Source organism: Garra rufa, chromosome 20 (genome assembly GCF_049309525.1).
Source record: "Garra rufa chromosome 20, GarRuf1.0, whole genome shotgun sequence".
NCBI classification, from domain to species: Eukaryota; Metazoa; Chordata; class Actinopteri; order Cypriniformes; family Cyprinidae; genus Garra; species Garra rufa.
In genome coordinates this window covers 8405362-8433359 of record NC_133380.1, presented here as the reverse complement: position 1 = coordinate 8433359, position 27998 = coordinate 8405362, and the positions used below count along the sequence as shown (strand labels likewise).

At 33.9% G+C, this 27998-nt stretch overlaps 1 protein-coding gene across 1 annotated transcript in view; it reads right to left on the bottom strand.

Moving 5' to 3' along the window:
* Positions 1-27998, bottom strand: part of bsnb (bassoon (presynaptic cytomatrix protein) b) — a 109421-nt gene that overhangs the window by 55544 nt on the left and 25879 nt on the right. The window contains exon 3 of the mRNA XM_073826382.1: positions 20409-21218. Coding sequence (XP_073682483.1) covers positions 20409-21218 — 810 coding nt within the window. The remainder of the gene's footprint in view (positions 1-20408; positions 21219-27998) is intronic.

Below are 27998 nucleotides of genomic sequence, written 5' to 3'. Positions count from 1 at the left end.
GATTGGGTAGCACCTCGTAATTCTAATCAGTCATCAGTAAACATTATATAATGCTTAACTGATTAGTAGAGCTTGTGAAATCATCTTACAAATGAGTTATCTGTGCGTATTGAGCTGGGATAAAAAAACTGACAATATTTTGAGGGAAACTGATGAAAAAATATTATATTTTGCTGAGTGTGTTACTGTGTTGGTGCTTATTTAGTACTGCCATTGACAGCTGACTTCCAAAGCTTTAAATGCATTTAACCTGCAGTTACAAATGCATGAATAATGTTTTTTTTTTCAACATTGAATACTGACATTTAAAAGCATTTGGGGAGGAAAAGTAAAATTCTACTTTACATAAAAACCTAAAATCACCAGATGCCTGAGTGAGTCATTAAGTTGTTCATTCAACCGATTCATTCAAACAGCTGATTGATTCAGTGATGAAACACAATTTTATGAATAGATGAATTTATAAAATTACCGTAAGTTTTCATACACTTGATTCTTAACACTGTTGTTACTGGAATGATCCACAGCTGTGTTTTTTTTTTTTTTTTAAGTGACAGTTGTTCATGAGTCCCTTGTTTGTCCTGAAGTTAAACTGCACACTTTTCTTCGAAAAAATCCTTCAGGTCCCACAAATTCTATAATTTTTCAGCATTTTTGTGTAGGGGTGAGCGGGGCACAACCTAACGCGGGGGTTAATTGTAACCCACGTGGTTCAAATATTTCCACACATGCTAGCATAACCAAATGTACGGTATTTACTAGTTGAGAGAAAAAAAAGCGCCAAAATTCAAAAGCCTTTTGAAGATATCGCTGAATATATATTTTACCATAGTAAAAGTACATATCTGGCTGAAGTAAACTTTTCATTTCAGTTTTTAGTATTCATTTAAATTTAGACAAAACTGCTATTATTTTAATCTCCAATTTGTTATTTATCAGTTTAGATAGTTTATTAATGCTTGGCAAACCAGCAGAAGACACTAACCTGTTTTAAACTCCAGTCGCGCAGATGGGGAACGTTGTAACACTGTGTGACAATATGCCCCGCTGTTATTAAACTATGCTATTCTATGATATTAGCGATGCAATTTACACTATTTACTTCTAAGGATTTTGATAAGAAACCACAAAACAGGTGAATAAAGGCTGACAATCAATGTTTAATGTTCAGAAGTTATTATTTCACGAAATGTAAAGCATTTTGGCTCGTTTATGTGTGTTGTGTTCTATGAGAGCTGTGTGTGGAGGGAGGGGAGTGTTTTTCTAAATGTCTAAATGTGTTTCATCTATTTGTCCACATTGTTTTGAACTACTGTACAGCTGTGTGTTGCGATCAGGGCCGTTCCAAGCATTGTTGCGATGCGTTCATTGTCAAGCTCCAAAATTAGATTATTTTTATTTTTTTAAAAATGTCATTACTTAATTTGAAAAAGTTAACATGTAGTTTACTGACAAAATATTTGTACTAGACAAGTGTGAAAATAATGTGGATAAAAATTGTACTCTGAACCCCAAGTGGATTTACATAAACCGCAAAATTCAAAGAGTGTTACAGTAGGTTGTGCCCCGCTCTCCCCTATTTGAACCCTTTCTAACAATGACTATTTGATGCTGAGATCGATCTTTTCACACTGAGGACAACTGAGGGACTCATTTGCAACTATTACAGAAGGTTCAAATGCTCCAGAAGGAAACACAATGCAATAAAAAACTTCTTAATGCATCGTTTTTCTTTAAACGATAGTTGCATATGAGCCCTCTGTTGTCCTCAGTGTAAAAAGATGGATTACAAAATCATGTAGTCAATCTTAAAGGGTTTAAATACATAAAAATGCTGAAAAACCAAAGAATTTGTGGGACCTAAAGATTTTTTTCTGAAGAACAGCGGACAGATTAACTGTTCAGGACAAACAAGGGACTCATGAACAACAATCACAGAATAAAAAAAGCTGTGGATCATTAAGGTAACAACAGTATTAAGAATCAAGTGTATGTAAACTTTTGAACAAGGTCATTTTTATAAATCTTGTGGACTATATGTAAACATCTTTTATGTGAAATATCTGATTCAGGTCAGTACCAAATAAAAAATAACATGCATTTTCTATGATCGCTCTTATTTTGCTAAAATAATTAACATTTTGCAGATTCTGCAAGGTGTATGTAAACTTTTGACTTCAACCATATATGTGTTATACTGTAGTTGTGGTGTGGCTTGTTCTATTGTTTTAAATTTAGAACAGTTTCTAAAACTATATCTTTATCGTTATTCTTATAGTTATCCTTGGTGTAAATGAGCCTTAATAATGCTAGTCAAAGGAAGACTTTCTCATAAAGCTTATAAAGATGAAAAATGCATAGCCGTTTAAGAAAACAAAGCAATTCATTAAAAACAAATTATGAAGAATAATAAGATGAGTTTCATTAAATTCCTACCTTACAAGCACTATAATACCATTCCTGTTTGTTTATTCATAAACCTTCCACAGACTGAAAAGATGAATAAAGCACAGAAACTTATCAAGCGCCCATCGAGTCAGCGAGCCAAATCAATGTGAGCAGTAACACTACAAATCACCATTCTACTCAGTTCTGTTCTCTTGTGTTGTGCTCAACTAATCCTATTGGACTCCCTGAGGTCACTTATCAAGTTTTCAGGCCCCGGGGGCCGATCCAATCACACAGCATGCTTTCATCCTTTTGCTTACAAAAGGGAATCAGAAAACGGACACAAATCTCTCCGGCTACAAACAGGTGTATATAAATATGCGCAGGTCTGTTAGTATATTTGTATTATGTATTAAGTACGCCTGGTGTTGTACCCTGTGATATTTTGCCTGGCGTACGCTCGCACAGGGGCCATCTGGTCCGAGTTGGCTCTCCTGCAATGCAACAACTGATCCGTGCCAAATGAGAGTGTCGTGGCTTGCATGGACGCCACAGACCAGTATGGCACAGCACGCTTGAGCATACACATGCATTTCATTGTCCCGAGTCTGCTGTATCATGCCAAAGGCCAGGTTTAAGGGACTAAAGGCGACGAATTAGCAGCTACTGTTTAAACTGTCATGTATCACACTTGCAGCACATTAAAATAACACTAATACCTTAGCTTACAGCACAATAAAATAATGCGTCAAACTGAACAGCAATATTTTTGTGACACTGTGAAAGCGATGCTTATGTTTGCACGTGGCTTTATTTATGCATGTGTGTGTGTGCGCATGAAACTATGACCTGAGGAGCAATTCACAGGCACAGGCCAATGCACACACACAAAATGCTCCCTCATATGTCCATATAGATGTTAATACAAGGCCATCCTGCAGGGTAATTAAAGGAAATGTTTTCTGAAAACTGGTTATGGGGTGGAAATGACGTAAAGAAGCCAGTATATGTACTTTTTTAGGCCTTATTTTTGTTTTCTTTGTGCACAAAAAGTAGCTTTATAACATTACAGTTGAACCACTGATGTCACATGAACTATTTTAACAATATCCTGACTACCTTTCGGGGCCTTGAACGTGTCAGTTGTGTTGCAGTCTATGCAAGGTCAAAAAAGCTCTCAGAGTTTCTTAAAAACATCTTAATTTTTGTTCCAAAGCTGAACTAAGGTCTTAAAGGTTTGGAACCACATGAGGGCGAGTAAATAATGACAGAATTTTCATTTTTGGATGAACTATCCCTTTAACTTAAAGGGCTGTCATACCCGTTATAACATATTAGTAAAAGTTTCTCACACCAAGTTGGTTAAAATGTAGTTTTTCATGACCAATATTTCACCCTCTTTCTCTGACCTTTAGAATTAAAGGTGAATTAGCAAAAAATTTATTTATATGTAAATCATGTCTGTTTTGATTTGCTAAACTCTTTGAATGTAAACTGCGTAATAACATCCCCACCAAGTTGCTGAATACTGAAAATGCATTGAAATGCAAATGTAAGTGGTCTTATTGTAATGAATTCATGGTTGTGATGTTCTAACTTAGCTATGAAGTTCTTATTTACACTTTCATTCAGTGTGTTTCCAACAAGGTCAGACCGAGATCTGAGCACACCTATCTGTCTTTATGAAAACACTTATCTAACCACATTCCGAGGAACACAAAAGATGTTATTTTGAAGACTGCTTCAACTGTTTTTGACCTTAAAGTAAAACCAGTAAGGTCCAAAACAACACCTAGGGACCTATGATTTCTGCAATGCAGAAAACATGGACGGAATTGCTTAATCCAGTCATAAAAATGGAATTTGCTGTGTAATGTGGAATGTCATGGAATTTGCCATTTTGCAATTTCGGTTGAATAAATCAACAGTAGGTCATATCATATACAAACTTACGTTTTCACAGCAACGTGTCAAAATAAAAGTTTGGTTTAAGTTGAAGAAACTGTGACAAAAAAATATTGTAATGATGTAATGTACAAATATTTAACAGAAATGTATTTGACAGAAAAATGTAAAACACAGTTTTTCTGAAAAAAAAAACAAAAAAATTAACTAATTACAGATGCTTTTGATTATTAAACTATAACCTTATTAAACAATTAAATCCATAAAATCAATGGAAAACAGAATATATATGTGTGTGTGCGTGAATGTGTATATTAACATCTTTTTTTAACCATTAAAACAGAGTCTAGAAAATCTTAAATAAAAAAAAAAAACAGATTTCATAGGGTCCTAAACACCTTTTGATGTTTTACATTGTAAAACAAAACAAAATAAAAACAACAAATTCCTTTTTTTTTTAATAAAACAACAAAGCAAAAAACAAGACAACACGAAACTAAAAAAAACAAGACAACACAAAACAACACAAGACAAAATACAAAACAAAAAGACATTTCCTTACCAGAAGATATATTTACCAGATTTATTTATTTATTTACCAGAAAGATGTAAAAACACAGTATTTCTAAAATAAATAGATAAATACATTATAAAATCAACTAATTAGAGATGCTTTTGATTATTAAATTATTAATTTGATGAAACAATTAAAATACAATCTATAAAAATGAATGGAAAACACAGAATTTGCTAAAAATCAATCTGATTTTGGAAAAAGAGTATTTCATAGGGCCTTAACAATTTTTTTTTGTTAAACTAATAATAAATTGCTGTTAAATTGTGTAAGTTTCACAAATTTGCTTTTTGTTTGATTTTCTTTTTATTTAAACATTAAAACAGCTGTCTAAAAATTCAAATGGAAAAAAATTAATTTGTAAAAAAAAAATTAATGAAATAAAATGGAATTTGGGAAAAAGAAAAACAGATTTTATAGAGTCCTAAAGACCTATTGACTTTTTTACATAAAACACTGCATGTTTTAGAAACAACCATACTCTGCTTGCATCCAATTCCTTACACACACTTGAACCTAAAATAATCATTCATAAGGTTCAAAAAGGTAGAAATGAATTACAAGGGTGTTCACAATTGGCTGTGTTTACACTAATATTTGCCCAAGATACAACTATTTGAAAATCTGGAATCTAAAATATTGAGAACATTGCCTTTAAAGTTGAAGTTCCAAATGAAGTTCTTAGCAATGCATATTAGTAAAAATTAAGTTTCGATATATTTATGGTGGGAAAGTCACAAAATATCTTCATGGAACATAATGTTTACTTAATATCCTAATGGTTTTTAGCATAAAAGAAAAATCAATCATTTTGACCCATACAATGTATTTTTGGCTATTGCTACAAATATACCTGTGCTACTTAAGACTGGTTTTATGGTCCAGGGTCACATGTTCAGTGTTTCCCCTACCATTGTCTTAGGGGGGCGGCCCACCCCCCCAATGGCACCCCCCGCCCCCCTTGAACGTCAAGTTCATTTTATTTTCGATATAGCGCCAGATCACAATAGAAGTCATTTATCTTTCCTATAGAACAGGTCTATACATTGTTCTTTTATTAAACAAACTGAATTGGCTTATGTTATTTATCTTATTTACACGAAGGCATGTCATTTCTGTCTCTACATGGTCGCGCGTTTACAATGTCTCCTCCGCGAAAACACGGACAGGATCGCGGACTCCATTCATAAAAACGTAATTTACTATAGCACGGAATTCGTCGATTTTTGGATTAATAAATCAAAAGTTGGTCTGTCACTTAATTCAAATCGCGATATGGACTAGTCTCTGTGAAAACTGAAATGCAAAAAGACCGTTTTAATATGAATCCTGCATGTTCCGTTTGCCTCTGTATGTACCAATGGCGGAGACGCTTTTTTTTTTTTGTTTTTTTTTTTTTACTACACGCATCCTGAAGCACGCGTGACGCTCCAGCTAATTGCATTTGCATCTCACATGAACAGATAAACTCAATCTCCAAAGCTGCTGTGAGTGTCACTTTTACCGTTTCATTTGAGAAAACTAGCATCATACTGTACACACAGAAACTTAACGGCAACCTGTCAAAATAAAAGTACGTTTTAACATTTACGGTGTAACAGGACAATATTAGTCTTGTATTACTTTTGTACAGTATAATGTAGGTGTTTATATATTTCTATTTAAATAATTGACATAAAACAATATATATGATAAAAAAAAAATATTACAACAAGATTAACAACTTAATTGTAGAAAAAAAAATACTACAATTATTATTTAAACGTTTTAAACTGAATATAATTTTTCTTCCATGTATTGATTTTAACAGTAAACCTCTGTTTGTTTGCCAAAAATTAAAAGGGTTTATTTTTCATTTGATTAAAAATAAATAAATGTTTATGCTTTCATCTGATTATCAGAAAAAAATAAAACACATAAGAATTTCTAAAAAAAAAAAAAAAAAAAGCAAAAGATTGTAGAGCCCTATTGTTCATAATGTTAAAATAGAGAGTTTGGACTTTTTCACTGAAATAAATGTTTTCATTATTACACAAACTAGGCTAAAGTACCGAGAAAAAAAAAGTAGAGTTGGCTACCGGCACATAAACCACCCCCCCCCCCCCCCCCCCCCTAGGAACCTAGGAAAAACACTGATATTTATATTTATACCAGATGTTAATAAAGTAGAAAGACACATAGAAAGAGTTGGTCCAATCAAAGCAGAGGATATTTACTTAAAGACATCCTTAAGTTAAAACAGCCTGTTTAATAAGGGTCACAGAGAGGGTGGAAAATGGTCATGAAAAACTAAATTACAACTGTAATGAGAAAAGAGTCAGTGGAAAGAGCTAGTAAAATCCAGGAAATGGCACCTTCAAACCACAAAAGAGTTCTCCACAGACATCTAGAAAACATTAAAACATCAATATAGCTTTCTCAAAATACCTTTTGTTTAGCAAATGATCCAGTTACAAGTATTTCGCTGATCTGGGCACTAAAAAAGACACTCTGGTTTTGCTTTCACCAGCTGTTAGGTAATGTTCAATCCTCAGATATACTGGAGTGATCAGAAGTATTTCAGATTAGAAGACCTGCCATTTTGTCTGCCTAGCTGTGATACTGCAAATGAGAGAAGCACAGCAAACAGCAATCCAAGCTCAAAATATCTGGCCGTCACGAGAGTCACGATTCCCCGAGGGAGTCGACTTCATGAGGTGCGAATTGGTGTGAAATCTCCGGCGGAAATTATGCGAGAGATTATGACTGCACATCGCATGATGTCACAGCATCGCCGGGTTTAAATGATGGGGATTCCGCCACTCAGTAAAAGTCCAGTTGCTTTGGATTAGGATTAAATTCAAGCAGACTCATTAATATGCGCTGCACATGACGAGCTGTCTGTCAGCGTTTCACACAGCAGCTAAGCTCTTCTGAAGGAGGTTTACTGCGGGACCAAGGCAGATGAAGGAAGTAGAAGGTGTTTGGGGATTTTTATTGATCTACACTTAATTTAAAGGTCACTTTTTGATGTTAAAATACTTTCCAGTTAATGTATACACTGCAAAAAAATATTTACTTATTCAGATTTGTCTTAACAAATCAAGATCAAGGAAAATGACTTTAGATAGCAAGATATTTTATTGTTTGTTCATACATAAAAAAAATATCTGTTAATGAGATAAGAAAATACAATCTTGTTTTCCTTCGAATTAATCATTTTTCATACCCATTTGTTCTTAAGCATAAACTCACTTCATTTTGATACATTTATCAGAAAACAAGACTTAATATCTCTTTTTTGAACGGTAAGATGTTTTAAGTCTCTTCTGCTCACCAAGCCTGCGTTTATTTGATCCAAAGTACAGCCAAAAAAAGTAAAATTCTGAAATATTTTTACCATTTTTGAAACAACTTTTCTATTTGAATATATTTTAAAATCTAATTTATTCCTGTGAATAAAAGCTGAATTTTAACATCATTACTCCTGTCACTTGATACTTCAGAAATCATTCTAATATTCTGATTTGCTGTTAATAAATATAAATATAAATATATATATATATATATATATATATATATATATATATATATATATATATATATACACACACATACACACACACATATACACATACATACATACATACATACATACATACATACATACACACACACACACACACACACACACACACGTATAATTATAATATATATATATATAATTATGTTGGAAACAGCTGAATTTTTTCAGTTGTTTTTTTTTTTTTTTTTGATGAATAGAACGTTTAGGACAACAGCATTTATATATTTGTCTTTATTAAAAGTATTGATTTCTAAAATACCTTCGGAATGGTAAAGTCTCTTCTGCTCACCAAGCCTGCATTTATTTGACCAAAAGTACAGCAAAAACTGTACAACTTTGAAATATTTTTACTATTTCAAATAACTGTTTTCTATTTGAATATATTTTAAAATGTAATTTATTGCTATGATTTCAAAGCTGAATTTTATAGCATCATTTTTCCAGTCACATGATACTTCAGAAATCATTCTAATATTCTGATTTGCTGCTCAAAAAAAGAAAAAAACATTATTATCATTACTATTATGTTGATATTATTATTGTATTTATTAAAATTATTATGTTGAAAACAGCTGAGTAGAATTTTTTTTTCCAGTTTTTTTTGATAAACAGATATATTCCCAAAGTTTAGCAAAAACAGTAAAATTTAAAAAATATATAAAATATTTAGACGTTTTCTATTTCAATATTTTTTAACATGTAGTTTTTTCCTGTGAATAAAAGCTTAATTTTAGCATCATTACTCCAGGAACACGATTCTTCAGAAATCATTCTATGCTGATTTGCCGCTCTAAAAAAAAAAAAAAAAAATTAAAAAGTATTAATATCTAAAATACCCTTGGAATGGTATACTGTATAATGTTACATAAAGCTTTTTATTTTAGATCAATGCTGATCTGTGGATCTGATCTTTTGAAATAACAGGAATAAATTACATTTTAAAATATTTTCAAATAAAAAGCATTTTTTTAAATAGTAAAAATATTTAGAAATTTAACTTTTTTTGCTGTACTTCAGATTAAAAAGAGATATTTAAAAAAACACTAAAAAATCTTACTGTTCAAAAACTTTTGACTGGTAGTGCAAATGTATCTTGGGACTACCTGTTAGGTGAATAACAAAAGACAGAAGGTCCATATCTTTAACCTAATGGTCAATAAAAGGCTGGTAATCTATTGGTCACAGTCTCGAAGCCACAAAGGTTGATCCATAAGCTGTTATCACTGTATGCTTAAGCATAGCACTAAACTGTGGGATTGTCAACGTAGTAAGTCTATCGTAAGTAGCTTTGGATAAAAGCATCTGCTAAATTACTACTTACACTTATTAATATCTGAAATCTACTGTATCTTTTTGACTTTGCATGTTTCATTCTATGAATTCAGTTCTGATATTACACATATTTTTCTCAACCAAGGTCATGTGCAATTCTTCGTCGGTTTATTCAATGTCAGACGAAATCCTTCTTCTTTCAGCTGTCTATCAGTAAAACTCTCAAGACCACAAGCTCATATTTGCAAAGTGACATCTCACTTGAAGCCACTGGGAAAACATACAAATCTATTTTTCTGAACAGCTTCGTGTGCTGAATTTTTATTTTTTGAGTAAGACTAAATGTATTACATAAAATGCATTTGCTTACAGACGGCAGCTATTATCTTCTGCGGCAATGTCACCTTGATTGTTATTGGTGTAAATATAATATACATTCCACTAATGTGACATGCTTAAAAAAAGCAACACATCTAATCTGATGACACTGGCCATGTGTTTTAAATGAAAAACCCTGACACAGGCGAAACATCATACCCCTGAATGCAAGCAAACACTCACAAACACACACACACTTTCTCACAGACCTTGTTTGACACATGGATTCAAACTTTCTCCCTGCCTCTCATATCATGCACTATTTATAATGTGCTCTCCCTTTCTGAATTATTGATAGGCCATACCTTTTTTTTTAACTCAGTAGTTCACTCACACATTGGCACACACATAAAGCAGATGAAGTTGAGGGTCTTTAAATAGATATATTAGTAAGAACAGTCACACAATTATCAGAGCTAAAGCTCAGCGTTTTCTTAAACAAAGAGAGGTTGGATTCATGGCGAATGTTTGAAATTAAATTAAATGAAAATAATAAAAGTTGTATTTTGCAAAAGAAAAACAAAGGTTATTTTAGGTCCATTAAGAATTTTTGCACTGTTTTTGACATTATTGCATAATTAAGAATTTTTTTCTACAAAAAGAGAGCTCAGATTCATAGTGAATATTTTTAATTAAATTAAATAAAGGCTATCATAATGAATACAATACAATACAATACAATACAATACAAATAAAATAAAAAGTCTATTCTTGGTCCATTAAGAATTTTCACACATTATTACATTATTTAGTTTTCAGTGTTTTCTTACACAAAGAGAGCACAGATTCATGGTGAATAAAATAAAATAAAATAAAATAAAATAAAATAAAATAAAATAAAATAAAAACAAAGGCTATATTTGGTCCATTAAAGAATTGTTGCATGCAATTACGATATAAAAAATGTTTTAACATCACATGACCTGAATTCTTATTAATATAAGTTTTTAATATTAAATTTGTATTAAAATTGTAAAGCACTTCAACTTTATATTACAGAAATATTTATTGTATTTCTTTTCATTTGTTTTAAAAAATCCAATAGAAATGACAAAAATGCATTACAGTTGAAAATATTTATTTTAATCATTTTAATTTGGAATATGAAATATGAAACAAATATGACTCAAACATGTTTAAGGATGAACAAAATTTTCAGCTGCTGAAAATTATCGGTAGAAAATTGTATTTTCGGTTTTCGTCCAAAAGAGAAAAACGGTACGACACAGTGGCTTAATAATATATGATAATAATTATATTAAATTTTAATAATAATATTAATAAGATTCTGTTGCAATATGTGGTCTAAAAAAATGAAAACACAGTTTTTAATAATCTCAATTTTTTTGTGCTAGAATTTGACTTATCTGGTGTTTAATACTGATGTTCTCAAAATGTCAGCACAAAAAAAACATTCATTTGGAAACGTCTTTTTTTTTTTTAAATGTTGCTACTTGTTTAGAATGGTTAAAGAACATTTAAAAGTCCTGTTCCCAAAATGTTTTTAAAACATGCAAAAAAACGGATTCAAAAAACATTTAAAAATAACTTTTTCAAAACGTTCTTCGAACACATTTCTCTTGACTGACTTTCCACTTCAAGCTATGAGCACAGTGTGAAATAAATCACAACATCCTCCCAAAAAAACATGAACTTCACTTTCCTCCCCACTTCATCATGAGTAAGAACTCAAGCTCACAGCAGGCCGATGAATCATAACCACTAGCCATGATGGGAGCTCCCTGGATTCATTTTTATCATTACTACGACTACTACTACTACAACAACACCCACCAGCACATCCTATTCAAACTAAAAGTAGAGACACAATCTTTCTCTACAGTGTCTTTTAGAGTTACAATAACCATCACTGTTGCACTGCAGCATCTGGACCGCATTTATATCTACATGCAGCACTTCAGATCAGTGTTGCATGAATTTATGAGCAGCTAACCCCCCCCCCCCCAGTTCACAGCTCAGACTGACTCATCTCAGAGCAGGTTTCTCCGAATAATCGAGTGATCTCATACTGCCGGCACAGAAGGCATCATCCGCAGAGCACTCTGAAAAGCCACTTGATGTTTCGGACCACAAAATTCCTGAAGTAAGGCAGTAAAGGCTGGAATTGGTAATAATGGATAGATGTTTGCGTCATGTTTGAAGGAGAGGGCTGGAATGAGCATTTCAGAGAACAAGTGAAGCGAAACATGGCTATCACAAGCAAACGCTGATGAGAAACGATCTCGGTCTCTCTCTCACACATACTCACAACACCATTCAGTTCTAGAGGAAATAAATGACACTGACACAGGCTATCAAATGAATGAGAGGCAGCCTAAGTGTACCAATCTTATTCTAACATATACAGAAAGGGAGAATCATGCAAATTGAGATTTTGGGTCACAAAACATGTCCGTATGACATTTTCAAAAATGAGATAAATTATGTTTTGCACAGAGAGATTTTTTTAAATGCTTCCAAAGTAAAGCATGTACAAGAACAACAATTAATCCCAATTAATCGCATCCAAAACAAACGTTTTTGTTCGTTTTTGTTCACATAATATATGTGTGTGTACTGTGTATATTTATTATGTGTATATGGGTCAAAGACGTCAAAAGAAATTTACAATAGTGATTTTATGTCCATAGAAAGCACATTAAATGCAAGTAAAGTGTCTACTTTTAAGGTTTCAAAGTTTTTGAAGAATAAAATGTCAAAATGTACTTGTACGTATTAAAATATATAAAAGAATAAGGGAGCATATTATATTTTATTGTGTTTTAAATAAGTAAAAATTCTTAATGTCAAAAGGGCATAACCTATGGTAGTGGCAAATTTCATTAAATGTAGAATTACAACTAATTAGTATTTGGGGTGAAAGTAATTTGTCTTTTAATATATGTCATAAATTAATTTTTGACAAGATTGTTACACTGAATGACATTTCAGTGGGTGTCTTCTGTAAAGAAAGGGAAAATGTATGATATTTATTTTTTGCTTTTTAATATATATATATATATATATATATATATATATATATATATATATATTTTTTTTTTTTTTTTTTTTTTTTTTTTTTTTGAAAAATAAATTCAATTTAAAGCAGTATTACACTTTATTTAGACTTACACTTGTTTTTATGCTTAAACACTTTTTTGTCTTTGATCCATGTATACATTTAAGAAAACTTTATGTTTATATATTAAATATATTTATATATAATACAAATTAAATTAATATAAATATATATATATGTAAATATTTGTAAAATATATACTGTATATGTGTCTTTATATATACACATATTAAATATACACAGTACACACACATAAATCTTTTATTTTGGATGCGATTAATTAATGCCCAGCACTAACAAAAAGTTATAAAAAAAAATATATTTTTAAAATAAAAAAGTATTTCATATACATAGATATTTCATATACAAGATAATATACATTTTAAAAATTATTAAATAAATTTGTACACATTTTTTCAATTATTATTAATGCTGTCAAACAATGAATCGCAATTAATCACATTCAGAATAACATTACATAATGTGTATACTGTGTATATTAATTATGTATATATAAATAAACACACATACAGTATATTTATATTCATATATGTGACCCTGGACCACAAAACCAGTCTTAAGTCGCTGGGGTATATTTGTAGCAATAGCCAAAAATACATTGTATGGGTCAAAATTATTGATTTTTCTTTTATGCCAAAAATCATTAGGAAATTATGTAAAGTTCATGTTCCATGAAGATTTTTTTGTAAAATTCCTACTGTAAACATATCAAAATGTAATTTTTGATTAGTAATATGCATTGTTAAGAACTTAATTTGGACAACTTTAAAGGTGATTTTCTCAGTATTTTGATTTTTTTGCACCCTCAGATTCTAGATTTTCAAATAGATGTATCTCGGCCAAATATTGTCCTATCCTAACAAACTATACATCAATAGAAAGCTTATTTATTGAGCTTTCATATGATGTATACATCTCAGTTTTGTAAAATTTAACCTTATGACTGGTTTTGTGGTCATAAGTAATAACCATTATTTTTTATTTAACATTATTAAATGTTAAATTATGTGCATATTGCAACTGTTTTAGTTGCTTTTTCTGATTGTATATTTTAACATTACATCTTTGCACATTTTCCTTCTCACTTACTGTAAAATTAGGCCTTGCTATTTGTGAATTTGCTTTTGTGAATATAGCATTAACATAAAATAATTACTTTTTTGTATTGTGACATTTACATCTACTATATTACAATTATTTTAATTTAATTTTAGGGCTGTCAATAAAAATTATGTTGGTGATCTAGTAATCAATCGACTATTCTGACGATTAATCGAGTAATCGGATATTTATATATTTTAAAAAATTGACTGTAAATAGATGAGTTTCATAGATTCTCATCCACAGAATGCACCAACGGGCAAAATGCGAGTACTTAAACTTAATTGAGGAAACGTGACAGACCTATTTTTTTTAATGATATTGTTTAATTTTACAAAACTAGACATAAGGGTCAAGTTTTTAAAATTGAGATTTATACAGAATCTGAGAGCTGAATAAATGGTTTGTTAGAATAGGACAATATTTGTCCACGATATAACTATTTGAAAATTTGGAATCTTAACGGTGCAAAAAAAAAAAAAAATCCCCTTTAAATTTGTCCAAATGATGTTCTTAGCAATGCATATTACTAATCAAAAATTAAGTTTTGATATATTTATGGTAGGAAATTTACTAAATATCTTCATGGAACAAAATTTTGGCATAAAAGAAAAATGGATCATTTTAAACCATACAATGTTGGCTATTGCTACACATACACCCGTGCTACTTATGACTAGTTTTGTGTTCCAGGGTCACATATAATGTAAATAATAAGCTTTTTTCTTACAATAATTAGAAATAGGACAGTAATATGCTTAATTTTCAGAAAAAATTATGTTGCGATACAAATAAATCAAAAGTTCTAACATACTGTACATACTTGCTCATATATTTATTTCTTTCCTTTTGGCATTGAAGTGAAATATGACTCAGACATGTTCTTGACAAGATTCGTTCATTTATTTCTGAAAGAATACTGAACGCTGCACAAAAAGCACTCTGTCTTATTTACAAACGGCAAAGAAATTTCATGATTCACAGAACAAGCACGCCTGCCTTCTTTCTCTTGTCTCCACATGATAGCACATCCAAACAAACACGCATACGCGCAGTCACACATCTTAAAGCGGCATCTCAACCAAATTAATATGAAGCAGTAGGGTCTACGAAGTGAGGATAAATTATGCAGTATGAATATCTAGGTCTGTGATTTAAAAATACACACTACCTTTTCCCAATGCAGCTGTTTTGCTCTGAAGAGGCCTGTGAAACGGCAAACTCAATCTGAGCTCAAACGCACCAGAGAGAAAACAAAATCAGCCAATTGCCACTTATGGATAAAAGAGGATTATAATATTTATCTGACGTGGAGTGCCCGTAAGAGTCATTTCACCAAATAGGTTCTTTCAATTGATTAAAAAAGTGATTCAGTGAGTGAATCAATGCAAATGAGTACTAGTGTACTTCTTACTGGAAAGCATGTTTTTAAATAAATGTTTTAAACGGTAGCATGCCACAGTTTTGCGACATGAACTCATCAATGCTACATTTTTAATGCAACAAAGTGACTCATCGTCTATATATAAATGAGTACTTTGCACTTTCTATTCACGCAAAAGTTATTTTTGTCAGTAAAATATAATACTGAATCACTGCAGAGGTGATACAAGTATGGCTGATAATATTTCTGACATATAAATGTCTGTTTTTTATGCTTCAAAATAAGTTATGCCAATTATGGTGTTTATTTAGGGTATATTTGTTGCAGTTGCTGCAAGTGTCTGTCACCCTAATTGTGTTTCCGCCATCTAGGCCACATGCTGTTCCCATATTATTTAGACCTAGTTTTCGTTGCCTGATATAAATAAATATGTGGCAAATATGACGAGGGTTTTGCAAGGGGCCTCTAGAGGCTTCATCACGCGTTTGGAGAGAAGTTTCAAGAAGCTGTGTTTGTTCAACATATACACTGAACACAGCCATAGTTACTGCAACGAAAAAAGATTCATAACCAACAGAAAAGGGCTGTTGAGAGACTTGCCGGGCCAAATTATTAGCTCATAAATATACAAAAAAATATACAAACATTAACTGGAACGGTCCATTTTGATTTAAACTGAGCTTTTCATCTACATCTACCATCTGTGATGTTTTTTTCTATGGAGCACACTGGTTCTGATTCTGGTAAAAATGAGGTCTTAATCAGTATTTTTGTCTTTTTTCCTCTGTAAAAAAGTCTTATCTAATGAAACTTTGCTACTTAAGTCAATTGATCTTGTTTTAAGAATGTTTAAATGTTTTTACTGAAGAACTAGACTAAAAACATGGAATGTTTTCCTCAAAAAAAAAAATATTTCTTTGTGGCTGAAGAAAGAAAGACATGAACATCTTGGATGACATGGAGGTGAGTAAATTATCAGGACATTTTTATTCTGGAAGTAAACTAATCCTTTAAAGTAGTGATTTTTTTCTATAGTTTTCTGTGATGCATTCTGGGATTGTCTTATCCTCAATTGTCTCAGATTTTGTTGAAAATAAGGTTTTAATCAGTATTTTTTTTCCTTTTTCCGTTGTAAAAAAGTCTTATCTAATGCAGTTTTGCTACTCAAGTCAATTGATCTTGTTTTAAGAATGTTTAGATGTTTTTACTGAAGAACTAGACAAAAAAACTGTAATGTTTTCCTTTAAAAAAAACAAATTTCTTTGTGACTGAAGAAAGAAAGACATGAACATCTTGGATGACATGGGAGCGAGTAAGTTTTCCGGAAATTTTTATTCTGGAAGTAAACTAATCCTTTAAAAGTAGTGATTTTTTCTATAGTTTTCTGTGATGCATTCTGGGATTGTCTAATACGCAGAAGACATATGCATTCTGGTTCCAATTCTGGTAAAAATGAGGTCTTAATCAGTATTTTGTCCTTTTTTCACTGTAAAATAGTCTTATCTAATGCAATTTTGCTACTCAAGTCAATTGATCTTGTTTTAAGGATGTTTTTACTGAAGAACTAGACGAAAAAAACTGGTACGTTTTCCTCAAAAAAAAAAAAAACGATTACTTTGCGACTGAAAAAAGAAAGACATGAACATCTTGGTTGGCGTATGTCCACAAAGGACAAATACATTCTGGTTCAGATTCTGGAAAATCAGCCTTCACATCAGAATGTGGCTTAAAATGCGTAGTCTGTGTAGGCAGGTGTTCACTTCATATTGCAGAGCATCAGTCAGGATTACATGTTGCAAAAACAAGGCTAAAGTGGTTAGCTGCACTGCAAAATACTTCAGTTTTGTTTTTCAGAGCAAATTTCTAAATATCAAATATCTGTCAATGGAGTGAGAAAATTCTTTTTGGACCCAACTGAGAGATTTTGTTCATTGTTTTAAGTATAAACTCACTTAATTTTGATACAATTTTTCACGTAAATGCATCTTGATTTAGGAATTTTTTGATGTTTGCAACTGAAAGCAAAATTATATTTTTGCAGACTATCCTTTTGAGTGAGTTTTGGGCATGTTTAAGCTGTGAAACAAACTGGCTAATCAACTAGACCGCCTAAACACAAGCCTAGCAAAGCTAAAAGACCAACAAACCACCTAAGGCTGATTTAAAGGATTAGTTCACTACCTGAATAAAAAAATCCTGATAATTTACTCACCCCATGTCATCCAAGATGTTCAAGTCTTTCTTTCTTCAGTCGAAAAGAAATTATGTTTTTTGAGGAAAGCATTCCAGGATTTTTCTCCATATAGTGGACTTCAATGGTGGCCAATGGGTTGAAGGGCCACATTACAGTTTCAATGCAGTTTCAAAGGGCTCTACACAATCCCAGTCAAGAAATAAGGGTCTTGCCAACTAAACAACCTGTAATTTTCCACAAATGCTCATTTTGCACAAGTTCTTACTTTACACATTACATAGTCACATTGGAAAGGTCACCAACACAAAGCTAACCACACTAGTCAAAGATGAGCATTTGTGATTAAAAGTATATAAATCGTAACTTTTTAAAGAAAATTACCAATTGTTTCACTCAGCTGGGATCGTGTAGAGCCCTTTGAAGCTGCATTGAAACTGCAATTTGGACCTTCAATCCATTGAGCACCACTGAAGTCCATTATATGGAGAAAAAAGCTGGAATGTTTTCCTCAAAAAACGTCTTTTCTTTTCAACTGAAGAAAGAACTACATGAACATCTTCAAGTTTCTAATCTCGAAGTGAACTAATCCTTTAAAGTAGTCAATTTCAGCATGGCAGCTGCAGAAATCTGCACAAAGATATGGTTAGTGCTAATCAAATTCGAGATTCACAAAACCAAGAATGCAGAACATAAAGGATAGTCTAACATCAGTAAGGCTAGGTAAACCTCTAACGGTAGCCTATATAAAAGCATCACAATGGGTCAAACTAGTCAGCGGAAAAGGTCAGATGAGACATACAAAAGACAAACAACGGAAGCTGCTGCCTACATCCTTTAAAGTCAACATTAAATCTAAACTGTAAGGTAAAATAAGTTGCACATGCCCTTTCATCTTAACTTTATCTATTTATATCATATATAATCATGAGAAAGACCAGATTTTCCAGTAGCGATGACTTCACGCTCTCTTCGTGACAGCTGTGTCTATGTAAAGACTGAGTGAGCTCATAAAACAATGCAACACTTCCCTGAAAGCTTGTTATTACTGCCATCATTCAATCAGGCCTGATTTGCATATTTATCCCTATGCAGTCCTAGAGAGAAACTCTCCCAGCTCTTCTTTCTGTCATGACTTTCCAGCACAGCTAACAGGGCAGGGTCAACTTAGCTGGCCTCTGAATTAAGTAGCCTAAAAGCGATCAATGAGAATAATTTGCATGAGGATCGTTACTTTATTGGAAGGAAATGAAACCGTCTGTTCGCTCGCGGTCTGTTGACCTGAGGGGCAGCAAGCCATTTGATGGCTTTTAGCTCGACGGTAGTGAACGACTTCAAAGATACCAGGACAGGGGATACAAATGTGAAAGAGTTTTTGGAAACACTAAGTCTAAGGTCACTTTTCATAGAGTTAAAGCTGATGAAGGTCTGGAAAGACTCTCTCAATATGATGTATATCCACATAAAAGTATTAATAAACCTTTGAAAAATTCACTCATTTATCTGCTTTCATTTTTCAAACAACTCTTGCAACAATCAGCAAAAATACAGCTCAAAAATATAAACGTATAAATTATTTAACATTAAAATTAATGCAATCTGATATCCTTGAAATATGAATAATCGCATACTGTGACCAAAAACTCCCCTTGCGTTCAAACACAAAATGTCATTTGTGATAATCTATTGATCCGCATTTGGCCCAGAAGGCTTGCATAAAATAAAAAAGCAAAATTTTCATTTCAACAGTTCTTTGGAAGCTTAAAGGTCAGGAAATGTTTCTAAACCTAAACTTTTCAAATATATTCAGAAAGTGGCACAAAACTAACTTTTCCCAAGAACACATTACTATGAAGAGACTGTTCTGAACAGACCTAACACCTTTGAGTGAACAGGTCAAAGAATCTGAGATATTCTCATTAACAAAAATTGAGAAGTAGTGCCATATTAGCAAAATATTAGCCATATTAGGATTCTTGTTCTAATAATAGAGTCACACTGATACATTGCAATCTACTGTATCTAAAACTATTTATAAAATATTATATATAGCTAGACCTTATTTGTAATACAATCAATATACAATGTGTCAGATAACCTATGCCCTTTAAATAACAATATGATATTATATGCAATATCATATTACGTAATCAATGATTTTGATAACTGAGAACTGTATCATAATACACCTCCATATCATTTTCTAAACTAACTCTTGACCACACAATATCTGTAAATCGATTTGTACAAGAAAAACCTAGTACAGGAACTAAAGACTAGTCTGATAAAAATAACACCACCAAAATGCTGACATACACACTTTTCCAGAATCATTCAACATGACAAAAATTGTTTGCTACCTGATAAAATTCAACCTAATGTACTGTAATTAGTTTGGTTGATCATAGTAGAAGCACACTGTTGTGGACTTAAATAATACAGAAAGACAACTGGTCTCAGATAAAAACTTGAGACTTTGAGCTACTGCAACAATGCTATCAAGGACTTAAGAGCCACAGGTCAATACCAAGGACCTAAAACTTGTCTTACCTCGGTCAGGTGAGGTGTGGGGTTGAAGCCGCACATGTTGCAGACTTGGGTGTGGCACTCGGTGCAGAGGTTGTAGTTCGGGGTCTTGGCTGGATCTCCAACGTTTAGCTCAGTCTTACACAGTGGACAGAACACCTTGGGCTTTGAAGAAACTTCCTGCCTTGGTGGACCTGGCTGGGCTGCTGGTTTAGCCCCTGCTGCAGGACCTGGACCAGGTCCAGGGGGTCCCGGGTGCTTCTGTGGGGGCTTAGGGGAGGAAGGTTGTTGGGCTGGCGGTGCAGTTTGCACCGGATCCACAGAGATTAAACTGCTGGCCTGGTTCAGGAGGGAAGCGCCGAAACCGAAGAGCTTTCCAAAGGGCTGTTCTGGTGGGGGAGGTTGGCGAGATGGGGAACTTCCGGCACTGCGGGTCTGGTCTTGTCGCGGTGACTGAGACTGGAATCCTGGGCCCGAGCGGGATAGGTCAGGCTGGGATGGGGCTTTGGCCATGCCTGGAAGAGGAACGGCACCTGGAGCAGGGAGTTTGCTTTGGGGGGCAGCTTGAGGGATGGTCTGCTTCTTAGGTTCTGGGGGAGGCTGGGACTGAGGTTGAGGTTGGGGATGGGGATGGGGTTGAGGTTGGGGCTGGGGATGGGGTTGGCTTTGGGGCTGGGTCTGGGGGGGTGGTGTGGGTTGGGATATTGTCTGGGGTGGAGGTTTGCTGGGCTGGGACGGTGAATGGATCTGCTGTTGGCTTTTCGACCGTGGTGTCTCCATATCCATCCCCAACGCCCTCTGCATTTGACAGTTCAGACACAACCACTCCTGCACCTGTGAAAGACAATGAACCATTAACTGATGTAATTAGATCAAAAGATTGCTTATTACTTATTATTTTACATTTAGAATGTCAACATAAAAAGGTGAAGAGAATGGGGAGGAGAAGAAAAGAAAGTAGACTAGAAGACATACCATTCAGTTATTAGCAAAAGTAGTAGTTGCTGACAAGGATGTAAACAAACCCTAACCCCTAAAGTATTTGACGTTCAAGCATGGATTGTGTTACTGCTTACAGCTGTCTTTCAATCTCATGAGGTGCCCACTAAATAAACAAGATGCTTAATCTTTCAGAGTCTAGCTACAACCTTTTCCAATAAATCTACCTGGAAGCTTCAAGTAACCCTGAAGACCTTGGTTAGCTGGTTAAGCTTCCTGGAGGTCCATCATAAAAAGTTTACATCCAAGCTTCTCCAATTACCCTGCCTGAAAGTTGAGAGTAAATCTGAAGACTTTCATTAGCTGTTTAAGCTTCCTGGAAGTCCACAATACAGAGTCTATATCCAATCTTCTCCAATGAGCCTGTCTGGAAAGTTTGGAGTAACCCTGAAGATCTTGATTAGCTAGTTAAGCTTTCTAAAGGTCAACCTTACAGAGTCGACATCCAACTTTCTCCAATAAAACCTGTCTGGAAGTTTTGAGTAACCTTTAAAACCTTGATTAGCTGGTTAAGCTTCCTTGAGGTCCACCTTACAGAGTCTAAATTCAGCTTCTCCAATAAACCTGCCTGGAAAGGTTCAAGTAACCCTAAAGACCTTGATTACCTGGTTAAGCTACATGGAGGTCCACCTTACAGATTTTACATTCAAGCTTCTTCAGTAAACATGCCTGAAAGTTTTAAGTAATCTGAAGACCTTGATTAGCTGCTTAAGCTTCCTGGAAGTCCATCATACAGAGCTTACAAGCTCCTCCAATAAACTTGGCTGGAATTTTCTAGTAACCCTAAAGACAGTTATTAGCTAGTTAAGCTTATTGGAGATCCACCTTAGAGAGTCCACATCAAAGCTTTTCCAATAAACCTGCCTGGAAGTTTCAAGTAACCCTGAAGGCTGCTTCTTGGAGGTCCACCATACAAAGTCTACATCCAACCTTCTCCAGTAAGCCTACCTGAAAGTTTCGAGTAACCCTGAAGAGCTTAATTAGCTGGTTAAGCATCCTGGAAGTCCACCGTATAGAGTCTACATTCAAGCTTCTCCAATAAACCTGCCTTGACGTTTCGAGTAACCCTGAAGGCTGCTTTGTGGAGGTCCACCATACAAAGTCTACATCCAAACTTCTCCAGTAAGCCTGCCTGAAAGTTTCGAGTAACCCTGAAGAGCTTAATTAGCTGGTTAAGCATCCTGGAAGTCCACCTAACAGAGTCTACATCCCAGCTTCTCCAATAAACCTGCCTAGAAGTTTTGAGTAACCCTAAAGACCTTAATTAGCTTGTTCAGGCATGTTTGTTTAGATTTGGAGCTAAACTCTCCATGAAGGTGGACCTTCAGGGGCAGGATTGGACACTCCTGGACCTACATCCATATCTAGGGACCAGAATATCACAGATACTATGTTCCACACTGCCACTAAAGAATGGAACACATCCACCAGCCAACGTGCTACAAAGAATTTAGAATAAAAAACATTTGCATAAGTCAACCTGTAATACTTAATATGCATAAAACTTGTACTTAATTTAGAAATAGTAGCAGAAGTAGTTCTATAACTGCTCATTTGACCGCTGAAATGGGAAATGAGACAACATAAGCAGCACTAACTACCTAACTGACAGGGCAAGCACAATTACTTCATAATCTACGACAGAGATGTGACATGCGGCCACAGATGAATAGGATTCACTAATAGGATCAAAAGGCGCAAGTGACGTCCGGTCAGGACATTTGACTTCATGAATGGATTATAACCATATGAGGGGTTTGATGTCGAGTATATTAGCGCGTCTAGTGTCTGTCTGCTCATGCCATATTTGGAACTGACATGTTGAGACATGAAAGCTGACATGCCAGATTTAATATAACTGACCGACAAATCATATCATACAAAACTGTAACATCTGACAGCTCGACTGACATGATATGACACTGGTTACTCTGGGAGGGTTTCCGTTTACGGCAAAGAGAGGAGACAGACAAATGTGTGCTAAACAGCATTCTACCAAAGCGAGGCCCATGATTGTGATCGCTGCTGATAAAACCATATTACATTTATGCAAAACTGTGCCAGAGGTGGAGTAATAAACAAAAGAGCAATAAAGTAAACACTAAACACTGAAGGATGCTGATGCCTCAAGCTGAAAGAAAGCAAAAGTAATGTTTAAGAATATGTTTAGCATAGATACCACTTGGCATCTAAAGCAAGGGCATACAGCCCAAAATTGTCCAGTTCTGTGTTTTATGTTTCGTAAAAAGTTATGTTGAACATGACATTGGATTCTGTGAGGGTGGTACTAACTAGTCAAGAAAAAAAAACTACAAAAAAAAAAAAAACTACAAAAAAAACAAATCCTACCCACCTACACTACCGGTCACACGTTTTTGAACAGCAAGATTTTTAATGTTTTTTAAAGAAGTCTCTTCTGCTCACCAAGCCTGCATTTATTTAGTTTAAGTACAGCAAAAAAAGTAACATTTTGAAATATTTTACTATTTAAAATAACCATTTTCTATTTGAATATAAATGTATACGATTCTTTATAATTTAATATATATTTATATAATTTATAATTCAATGCTGAATTTTTAGCATCATTACTCCAGTCACAGTCCTTCAGAAATCATTCCAATATTCTGATTTGCTGCTCAAAACTATGTACTATTATTATTATTATTATTAATATGATGTTAAAAACAGCTGAGTAAAACATTTTTTTAGGTTTCTTTTATGAATAGAAAGTTCAGAAGAACAGCATTTATCTGAAATAGAAAACTTGTGTAACATTGTAAATGTTTTTATCATCACTTTTAAACAATTTAAAGCATCCTTGCTAAATAAAAGTATTACTTTGTATAATTTCTTTCCCAAATATTATACTGACACCAAGCTTTTAAATGGCAGCGTGTGTAACATTACAAAAACTTTTTATTTTAGATAAATGCTGATCTTTGGATCTTTCTTTTCATCAAAGAATTTACTAAATAATAAATCTAATACCAAATTAAACAAAATTAAATAATAAAGAGCATATTAGAATGATTTCTGAAGAATAATGTGACACTGACGACTGGAGTAATGATGCTGAAAATTTAGTTTTGATCACAGAAATAAATACATTTTTTTAAATACATTTGAATAAAAAGCAGTTATTTTAAATAGTAAAATTTTGCTGTATTTTGGATCAAATAAATGCAGGCTTGGGAGCAGAGAAGCCTTCTTTTAAAAAACATTAAAAATCATTCTGTTCAAAAACTTTTGACTGGTAGTGTGGTTAGGACTGAGTGTAAAAAAAATAAAAAAATAAAAATCTTCTGAATTTTTAAAATGTTTTCCTTTTCTCATAGTCAGTCAAACAAGGATCTCTCTGGTCAAGGTGAATGTGTGTATGAGAGTGCCAGACACAAACACACCTCTCTCAGGTTAAGATGAGATGGCTGTCACATTGGGTCAGGTGTGATAACTGATGCCTGACAATACCACATCAGTGCTCACGTAACATCCACTGACATCATGACACGGCGTATCTCATTATTGACCATACTCACACCAGACAAGCACCCTATACTGACAGTTCACCCACACAAGAATAACAGCCATGTGCAAACATGTACCGAAATCTGACAAGTTTCCTTTCCAGGAAATACTAAAACCAATAAACACTACATATCTAGATCAGGAAATAATTCCAATTGGTCAGTTGTTGAAAAATGAACCACATTAGCATCTGATATGTCACTATACAGTGGTTCTGACACAGCACTATTCTGTAAGATCATTTATCTTCTCTATAGCATTTAAACACACATGCAAGAACCAATGCACAAGCGGTTTTCAATTACCCATTATCTACACCAAAGTACTTTTCATTTTTTCAACATAAATCCGTTTAACAAAACTAATAACAACTACTGAAATATAATGACTTAATGGCTGTTCCAGAAATTGCGTTTGTGAGTAAATGTTCTCGCTTGCATGAGCTTCTGGGTTACGAAGAAAGATAATGAGCAGATTTCTCATAGCCAGACGTGTCACAGAAGATCGTTATTCTTACAATTATTAACTCCAAACATTCCTGAAGGATTTAACTCGAGCAGTAATTCATAACCTTTCATTTAATCACAGTAAATATTTAAAGAGGCCTGAAAAATAAGCGGTGCCCTTTTGATGCCTACAGTTCATCAATTTGCGAATTCAACCAGCTGTTTGGATATTGGATCTTTGCTGAGATTTTGCAGTGTGGATGTACTAATTTGTCCGGGTTTGTGTGATGGCCATGAGGTCAAACTTTGAGCTTGTGTGTATTTGTGTGTGCTAGTTGGTGATGATGTCTCTAGAAGTGTTTGTCAATCATACTGAAGGACAGGGCAGTAGTCAGAGTCCAATTTCAGCAGCAGAGACAGCAGACTGTGTGTGTGTGTAAGAGAGAGATGTCTGCACTTGTCATTCAAACACATAGCAGATAAACACACTCAATACCCAATTGGACAGTAGGTAATTACAGAAAGACACAGACAGACAACAGGTTTGGGTCACCTTTGTCAATCTGCGCTAGTATTTACTCTCCATTTCAACACTCTTAAAAATAAAGGTGCTTTAAAAGGTTTTTCACAGCGATGCCATAGAACAGGGCTATTCAATTAGATCCATTTGAGGGCCGGATTATCCAACTGGAAATTTGAAGCGGGCCAAGGGGATGGGGGCCATCCCGATCTTTTTCTAGGGTGCCTATACAATTACATTGAAATGCATATTCACTAAAATGAACTAATATTACCAACACCAACATCTATAAAAGGTTAAGGTGCTGTCTGTCAATCAATTAAAAAACAAAACAAAAACACACATTTTTTTGTAATTAATCATGAATAATCGCATATTTATATATTTATACTGTCATAATTTCACAATGAACCTCCAAATTAAGGTAGAAACAGTAAAGTATTTTTAAATATGTGTTTAATAGCATCTTTTTACCAAGTAGCCTATTATTAATGAATTATTGATATTAAGATTGCTACTGGTGTCTCTATTAAATGAATTTTCTCTCAGTTTTACATATTATGTCCATTCAACATTACAATAGAATTGAAAGCCCAACATTTAATAGGCTCTGAAATATATTACAGCTTTTAATTTAGGTGATTTTAAAACAATCTTCACATAAACTATAAATTGTATATGCATAAAATATACAGATTATTATTGCCATATACTGGTTATAATCGTTATTTTATGTTTTTAATTTTACATAAGTGCTTGTTTACCACAAAGTATATTTTATTCAAATTGGATCATAAGCGCTTTAAAGTGCTTAAAATGGTTGTGCAAAATGCTTGAAAGTCATTGAAAAGTGCTTGAATTTCTCTCTCAAAAGGTTGTACAAACCCTGAAATGAATACTGTAATAACATTCGACTTTGCTTAAGTTGGTGTGACTTCTGACATAGCCTATATCAGCGCTGTTAATAACAGAATTCTGAGCAGAATTTGAATGATTCTCACTGATCTTTCAGCAACCTTAATTCGTTCTGGGCGAATTCAAACACTTTTCACTGGATCTCGCAGCACTGTGCAGTAACTGTGTCGCGAAATCAACTTTGGTTCCCGAGGCTGTTCTGAGCTTGGACAAGTGTGTTTGCGTTGCGGTCCGAGCTGATAAACGGTCCGCGCTGCGCAGCTCAAACGTGGCGCGCTTTGGTTTCTCTTTCGCTTCGTTTGCCGTTTAATGTTTCTCAAATGAAACAGAAATAGCAGCGCTTATGAATTGAATAACGCGGTGGTCGCGCTAGTGCGACCGCTCACAAAATTTAATTGCACCGGCTGAAAAAATGCGACCATTTGGTCGCAGTCTGGAGCCCTACAAGCGCTTGTCAAATCTGCCGTCTATTGATGTTGCGATCTCCGGTAGATTGTTGTTGTTCTTGGCTCTCTTGCTTTTCTTTTTTGGCTGGCCCGCCGCCTAGTGGACAAACTAATTCAAGCCACCTGCTGCTCCCTCGGGCCGGACGAAGATGATTGGCGGGCCGCCAATTGAATAGCCCTGCCATAGAAGAACCATGTTTGGTTCCACAAAGTACCATTCAGTCAAAGGTTCTTTAAAGAACCATCTCTTTTTTACCTTTTTATAATCTGAAGAACCTTCCTTCGCCACAAAGAACCTTTTGTGAAAAAAAAGGTTCTTCAGATGTTAAAGGTTCTTTATGGAACCATTTAGACAAAAAAAAGTTCTTTCGTGAAGCACCTTTATTTTTAAGAGTGTAATCTACCTGTCATTTCCCACTTCTTTGCGGATTTCTTCTGCTGAGTCTTTTTTCCAAACACATCTCTCAAGCTCCAAAAAGGTTAAAAACTACCATAAAACACCATTAAAGTGATTCATGTGACCATCTACTGTACAATAGCTTTGTCTAGGGAAAAGACCAATAGAGAACCAATGACCTGATCTGGATGTCAAATGGTGTGGCATATCAGGACACTATTTTTAAATCTGAATGAGATTTTAGAGCTTCTGCAATAAGTAAGATTATCATTGGTATCTTTGGGTCATTTTTGGAGCGTAACAGACACTTTGAACTGTCATTGTATAAAACAGCTGCATACAAATTTAAGATTCAAACGATCA